Source organism: Abramis brama, assembly GCF_963993115.1.
Source record: "Abramis brama genome assembly, chromosome: 4".
Lineage (NCBI taxonomy): Eukaryota > Metazoa > Chordata > Actinopteri > Cypriniformes > Leuciscidae > Abramis > Abramis brama.
The window spans coordinates 29,409,805-29,417,304 of NC_139966.1; the positions used below are offsets into that span (position 1 = coordinate 29,409,805).

At 48.0% G+C, this 7,500-nt stretch overlaps 2 protein-coding genes across 2 annotated transcripts in view; both read left to right on the top strand.

The window, feature by feature from the left end:
• Positions 1-1,329: 1,329 nt before the first annotated feature.
• LOC311082141 (uncharacterized protein) lies at positions 1,330-2,485 on the top strand (the record flags this gene model as incomplete). The annotated part of the gene is made up of 3 exons (XM_084112883.1): positions 1,330-2,172; positions 2,260-2,322; positions 2,391-2,485. Exons 1-3 carry the CDS (start codon positions 1,344-1,346, stop codon positions 2,483-2,485), a joined length of 987 nt encoding a protein of 328 aa, XP_083969009.1. The 5' UTR covers positions 1,330-1,343.
• A 1,268-nt stretch (positions 2,486-3,753) lies between these two features.
• LOC311082142 (uncharacterized protein) overlaps positions 3,754-7,500 on the top strand; it is a gene marked incomplete at its 3' end in the record, with an annotated part of 4,116 nt that continues 369 nt past the window's right edge. Inside the window, exons 1-6 of the mRNA XM_084112884.1 lie at positions 3,754-4,056; positions 4,146-4,953; positions 5,059-5,265; positions 5,650-6,242; positions 6,333-6,838; positions 6,915-7,500. The exon at positions 6,915-7,500 is cut by the window's right edge and continues 369 nt beyond it. Of these exons, the coding sequence (XP_083969010.1) occupies positions 3,757-4,056; positions 4,146-4,953; positions 5,059-5,265; positions 5,650-6,242; positions 6,333-6,838; positions 6,915-7,500 (3,000 nt within the window). The 5' untranslated portion in view covers positions 3,754-3,756. The remainder of the gene's footprint in view (positions 4,057-4,145; positions 4,954-5,058; positions 5,266-5,649; positions 6,243-6,332; positions 6,839-6,914) is intronic.

Consider the following 7,500-nt stretch of genomic DNA (forward strand, 5'->3'; position numbering starts at 1 on the left):
CCACATGGAGAATGCGGGCATCGATCCCGCTACCTCTCGCTTGCGCCTAATGCTTCCTACCGATTGAGCCAAAGTAAGCCCAAAGTAAGCCCACGGGAGCCAATCGCGTTTCTCTCCTGTGGCTTACTTTTGACCAATCGCGTTTCTCTCCTGTGGCTTACTTTTGACCAATTGCGTTTCTCTCCTGTGGCTTACTTTTGACCAATCGCGTTGCTCTCATGTGGCTTAATTTTGACCAATTGCGTTTCTCTCCCGTGGCTTACTACTTTTGACCAATCGGCGGCCGCTATTATTGTCATCTATTATTGTCATCTTTGCAACAGCAACAGGTAAGGCTATTCTTCATTACTGTATATTCGTTCATTATTTATTCGTATACAGTGTGTATTTTGGGAAAATAAAACATGCCAATATAGCTAGCTAGCACACGTTTTCTTAAGTACCTGTGAACCTGTAACTTTTCCCATGATAAATACAGTAAAAAACATGTCACTACTGTCAAGTTAATTAGCCGGCCGCTAATTAAGCTATGTCCTCCTGAGACCAATTTTTTTTGTGTGTTAATTTAGTATTTTTTTGTGTCATTACATTATTTTGATAATGCATAAGAACACTTTTTACAAAAAACTTTTTTTTTTTTAAATAATGTTTTATTCATATATATGTTATACTATGTCCTCTGTAGAGGACACCAGGACTCATTTATTATTATGATTGTTATTTTATTTAAAAAGACATGAATAGGCAAAAACAATGTTTTGTTTTTTTAAATCACCAATAATTTTTTAGGTTTCAGGATTTGATATACCAAACTTTGTATAAAGATGATTCTCAACTATGTTATAAAAGATATGCCACAAAAGCTAAACAAAACAAAACGATTTATGCATTTCATGATACCAGCAAGATTGTACCAAGAACTATTTTATGTATAAAATAATAGTTACATCCCGGCCTTGATGCTGTCAAGATACTGTGGGTAGTACAACATAGCTAAATATGATAAGATGCTACTACAATTACTTAGCGACTCCAGGGCAGCAGTGAATGATTTGTAAATGAATTAAGCCCACCATTGTAAGTTCATTGAATGCTGAAAGGTTTTATAAATCCAGTGTTTCAATTATTAAATGATTTACAGTCATATACGCAATCAAGACAGTTTATTTGTAGAGCACAATTTGTACACAAGGCAATTCAAAGTGATTCACAGTTGTATAAAATAACAATAATGCTGGTAAAATCAATTCATAAAACATATGATCATTAATTAATTACATTAAAACCAAATGGTGTAGTAAAATACTTTCAGTTGGAATATGACAGCTATGTAACGTTCTGTTATGCCTGTGTCCTTTCAGATTATGTATGCATACCCGGTTTTCCGAAAAACCTCTGAGGGTCGACTCCTAATGGGGCCAACTGAGGAGGCCAATAGGAGTCAGATCGTGGTGGCAGGGAGGGCCAGGTGTAAGGAGGAGGTCCTGGCTGAGGCCACTGCCTTTGTGAGGCAGAATGGAGGGAATCCTGGAGACCAGTTCCTGGTTCTGGCTCACTGCAAGATCCAGTTTGGGAAACACCAGGGCCAGAGGTTCCTGTGGCTGCTGGAAAACTCACTGGGGTATGCCGTGTATCTGGTCAGCAGCATTTTGGGGGAGGAGGAGAGGGACAACCCGCTGTCGGCCAACAAACACATGTTCCTCAGATACACCTCGCAGATCAGGGAGGTAGGCGAGGCTGTGGAGGTGTATCAGAAAAAACAGGCCATGCTGCAGGAGGCCCAGAGGACGGGAGACTCTGGATGTCTGATGGTGGAGTTTGGTGATTTTAAGGGTAGGTCAATGAAGGAGGTGTATGAGGACCCAAGCAAGGAGGCCCAGGCTCTCATCACCTACCTGAAGAAGGCAAAGGCCAGGCCCAACACCAACATGGCCCTTTTCAAAGCATACGTGCTGAAGAGGCAGGCTCCAGCCCACGTGCCCACCACCACTGTGCCCGCTGCATCTGCCCCCACTGCTGCTGTGCCCACTGCCACTGTGTCTGTTCCTCCTCCACCTGCTGCCACTCAGAACAGGCCACTGCTGGCTACCAACGTGAAGACCCTGTTGGCGCGGGGGAAGCATTTATCTGCTTCACAGCTGGCACAAAAGATTTTGTCTCCAGCCAAACCCTGTAAGTGATTTGCAAGCTTTAAAGTCATTACAGTATATATTATGCAGTATATATGTCTAACGAAAATACGTGTTTTGTAAACAACAGCTGCAGGACCACGTTTCCCTCCTGCGTCTGAGTCCGCAGCCCGGAGACGGCTCTTTACATGTGGTGAGTATCACTTTAACGCATACAAGTGTGTTGGTGACATGTGCTTAGTGTTTTATGTTATTTTACAGACTCTGCTGCTAGGGATTTTTTTGAGGAGGAAGATGACGAGGAGATGGCAACTGTAGCCTCACAAGCTGAGGAGCAACTTCCTCAAGGTATGTAAATCTTAAACAATATTTTACAAACAATTCTGTGACAACAGTATTTTTTAAATGACATCATATTCTTTTATTTTACAACACAGAGGAATGGCACTTCTCAGGTGTCAATCTACATTCACTCTTTGAGTGAACATCTTCAAAGCAAAAAGGGAATTTAAAGGTGTATGTAAAAGGTTTTTATTTCATTTTTTATCATAATCACTTACTAAAGCTCATTCTTGTCATCTCACACGTCCCCCACTCCCCTTGGAATAAGTGGCTGTTGTAGTTAGAGGCGCTCACAGTGTTTGGGCTGCTTTGCTTCACACTTGGCTGATCCCATATCATTTTTCTTCTTGTATTTGTCCTAATGGTGCTTGGGTGAAAAACAGGATGATTTTCACTGCTTCCTTCCATCGTTTCATCATCATGTCGCCTGTCTACTAATCAAACATGCTTTGCACTAAACCTTGTAACCGCAGTAGCTGTCCAGCAGAGATGAGAAAGTCATGCAGTGAAAGTCTAAAACAATAAGATAATTATGTTGTGTCTTTTTACGCTCCAGCCACTGCGGCCTCGAGAGGCCCTGCTCCTGCCCCGGCTCGTGCTCCTGCCCCTGCTCCTGCTCCTGCTCCTCCAGCATTGTGGACCCCTGACCAGGTATCCCATTCGCCTGCAGAGCTTCCTGTCCACTGGAATGAGCAACTCCCATCTTTCCAGCAGGACTGGATCGGGAAGACTCTGTTCAGGGCCAACACAAAAACAGGGAAGCCTGAGCTGACGCCACATCCCAACTTCTGGTGGTACCCTCCCCAGCCCCCGACCGTCTTCACCCAGCCCCCTGCTTCTCCTGATATCTTCTTCTGCCGCCCTCTTTTCCTCTGGATGCCACTGAAGATGTGGTCCATTCCACTTGTCTGTGTCAAGCCAGCCTGCAATAACCACAAGCTGACAGCTGCTGGCCTTTATCGCACTGTGCGCAAGGTCCTGGACATAGACGGGTGGTATGACATGGCCACAGAGTATCTGGAGTGCAAAGGGTGCAAGAAGAAGTATCCAGCCTGGTCTGAAGACATCCTGGGACAGCTCGACATGGGACACCGCAGAAAATTCCCCGCCATTCTGACATACAGGTAGAACACATTCATATTTAGAGCAATGCACTGTAATTTGTTGTACTGTATAAAATCAAATACATTGCTTTACTGACATTAACATTGAAATAACAAGATGTGGCACTGAACAGAATTATTTGACTGTCTGTAGGAACACGTGTGACTACCGTGTAGTCATAATGATGCGGGAGAGGACCCGGGGCAACACTGTCACGCAGCTTCACAAAAAGCTGCAGGAGCAGCACACCTCAGCGTGGTCACAGCGGACGCTGGAGTACCTCACTGTCTGTGAGCCCTTCACAGACTCCTCCATCATTGAGCCTCCAGTCTTTTCTGCGCCTCCGCCCCTCCCACCCATCCCCAAACCCAAGTGGCTGCTGTCTGTGTATGCCAGGGACGTCCTCTCGCGGCTACCTGAGGTCAAGGCCAAAATAACCTCTGTCTTTGGCTCTGTCCTCAAGATGGACTCCACCAAAAAGGTATAAAAAGTCAAGTTTGAATAATAATAATTGTTATTATCTTACATTTTTCTTACATTTGTTTATTCTACTGTTTTTTTTTTACATAGGTCACCAAAAAACTGGCCGGTGCTGCTGCCAACACTGCTGGTTGGTGCACTAATGTAGGCAATGAGCACGGCCAGGTGTTGGTGTCAGTGCTCACAGCGGCAGAGGGGCATGGACTGTGGCCCATGGCGGCGGGTCTCATGAAGAGGTACAGGGAGGCGGGAGTGGCACCGCCCGCCGTCATGTATGTGGACAGAGACTGCTGCAGCCCACACGCACACGGACAGTCGCAGGTCAGAGCCATGTTCACAGAGTGGGATGAGCTCCAAGTGCGCCTAGACATTTGGCACTTCATGCGGCGCTTTGCAGCAGGTGTCATCACGGAGTCTCATCAGCTCTACGGCACCTTCATGACTCGGCTTTCCAGGTACATCTTTGAGCTGGATCCAGATGATGTCGCTGCTCTTCGGTTGGCCAAACAGGGGGAGCTACAGGCCAGAGGAGCTTGTCCAGTCTCAGAGAAGGCCCTGGATAAGCTGATCACCAGGAAGGAGTTGGCGCTGCACTGTCGCAAGCGGACCAGAGGAGTGGAGGAGACCACCAGGAGGATCAAGGCGCTCATTGAAGAGATGGACAGTGAGAAGGGGAGGGACACTCTGGGTGTACCACTGCTGGACCACGAGCGCATCCAACAGATCTGGATGGACCAGCAGAGGCACATCACCTGTATTCAGGACCCAGAGGGCTTCCCTCTGTACCAGAAGACAGGCACAGTGAAGAAGGGTGGTGTGGAGCTCAGCTGCTATCGCTGTGCTCGTGGCTCCACCTCCTTGGAGTCTTTCCACCTCCATTTAAATCGCTTCATCCCAGGTAGGTTATAACTTTTATAACCTGCTAAAAACTTAAAACTTTTATAACCTGTTCTGCCGTTCTGAATACATAGATTACATATATTTGCCTTTATTTAACCTCTAGGGACCAGTGCCAGTGATGCACATTTCCAGGCCTATCTCCTGGAAGGCCTGATGCGCTGGAACCAGGACCGGATGGATGAAGCAGTGAGGGGAAAGACTGACCTGAGGACCTACAGCAGCGCTGAGAGGGAGGCAATGGACCGGCTCAGCCGCAAAGTGCTGAAGATGTCCCTGGATGAGCGCTACCAGCCTCCAGGGGCTTACACAGGTGAGAATTATTCATGTTAACTCAAACAAAAGATTATACATTATACAGGTGTATGAGTGTTTGAGTGTACATTTTTATATTTTATTTCAAATACTTCAACTATTGTTGGAGTTATTTGTACTTTGTTTAATTTAGGCTTAATTTGAGCCTTTATAACCTAATTTCTTTGCTTTCTTTTGCTAAAGTGAATTTGCTTTATTTAGCATTTATGCTTATTATTTTCTTGTTTATTATTTTCATTTTTTGATCTGTTAAACTGCGTCAAGCCTACAAACGATCAAACTTTGAAAGGTTTGATTGTTTGTTTGTTTCAGTTTGTTATGGACAAATAGCCACTACAGCTATAATAATGTGAATGTGCTTTGTATGTGTGTTCTTTTGCAGGGGAGCTGCTGGGTATGGAGTATCTGTACAGTCAGTCTGGGAAATCCCTGACTATTATGGATAACCCAGAAGAGGAGGATCGGCTGGTTGAGCAGATGGATGATGAGGTGGTGCAGGACGAAGGCTTCGTTGAGGAGGAACCTGAGGATCTCACAGTGCCAGTCCTCTATGACCCCTTTGAGACTGTCCCAGTCCACAGCAGCGGCCCCCAGACCTTCAACCCCTGTCCCTCTGCACCAGGACCATCCTCACTACAGCCACCCACATCCAGCCAAGGACTGCAGCGCCCTGCCCAGCCTCCTCTGCAGTCTCCTCTTCTGCGCCCTGCCCAGCCTCCTCTGCAGTCTCCTCTTCTGCGCCCTGCCCAGCCTCCTCTGCAATCTCCTTCTCTGCGCCCTGCTCAGCCTCCTCTGCACTCTGTCCAGCTTCCTCTGCAGTCTCCTCAGCAGTGCCCTTCTCTGCCTCTTCTACACCCTCCTCTGCAGCGCCCTGTTCACCCTCCTCTGCAGTCTCCTCCACAGCCTTCTGTCCAGCCAAGTGCTGCCTCTGCTCCTGCAACATCAACTGGGTCCAGTGTTGCAGACCAGGCTCCTGTAAGTAAGCTGCTCATTATTAGTTTCTTTTTGCTTTTACACTCTGACATTTAACATGCTGTGTATTTTTATTGTAATGCTTCCCTGCAGGCTCCTGTTCTTGGACCCGATGGCGTTGCGGGCTGGGATAAGGTGCAGGATCTGGCTGAGTACCTGGTGTCCCTCCGTCAGGCACTCTACCTGGATGAGCAGCAGGTCACAGAGGTCATCCGTCTGTGGACTGCTCTTCCTGATGGGGACAAGAGGAGGATCCACTATCAGCCCAGACACCAGCCCAAACTGACCCACGGACGCTTCAAGGCTCCGAAAAACACAGGAGTGACACCAGGTGTGGAGAGTGTGAAGAGGTGCCTGATCGGTCATCCTGGGGGGCCGGCTCAGTGGCCCAGCACCAGTCGCTTAGTTGAGGCCATGTGCATCAAACTGTGTGCACTGCACAAGTCCCCAACTAAGAAAGATGGAGTCCGTCTTCCTCGTTGGACTAAGGTGCTCAACGATTACCACCACATCCGAGACCTGGTGCTGAACTGCCACACTCTGATGGAGGCCACGTCACTTCAGCTGTTTGTACTGAATCAGAGGACTCTCACTCAGTGGTAAGCATGGTTTTACATTGACATTTGAAAGAAAGGGATAGCAGTTATTTATAATGAATACATTTTTTGATTGCAGGTTTAATCGAAGGGAGAACACCCAGGAAGTGACTGTCCTTTCCCAGGGCCTTGCTGCAGAAGACCGCATCGCTGTGGCCAGCTCACAGCTTCCTGCTCCGCGGGAAAGGCTGGATGAGGCTCCCTCCACATCAGGGGCCCGGCACGAGTTTGTCCTTCCTCCTAACAGAGCGGGACAGGCTCCTAAGCTACGGCCGGGCAAACGACCTGCCAGTGCTACAATTGTGCGGCCCATTACCCCAGCAGCTCCTACTCCTCCCCCAGTTCCCTCCACATCAGGGGTCCGGCACGAGTTTGTCCTTCCTCCTAACAGAGCGGGACAGGCTCCTAAGCTACGGCCGGGCAAACGACCTGCCAGTGCTACAATTGTGCGGCCCATTACCCCAGCAGCTCCTACTCCTCCCCCAGTTCCCTCCACATCAGGGGTCCGGCACGAGTTTGTCCTTCCTCCTAACAGAGCGGGACAGGCTCCTAAGCTACGGCCGGGCAAACGACCTGCCAGTGCTACAATTGTGCGGCCCATTACCCCAGCAGCTCCTACTCCTCCCCCAGTTCCTGTGCCACTGCCCCAGTTCATTTTATTGAAC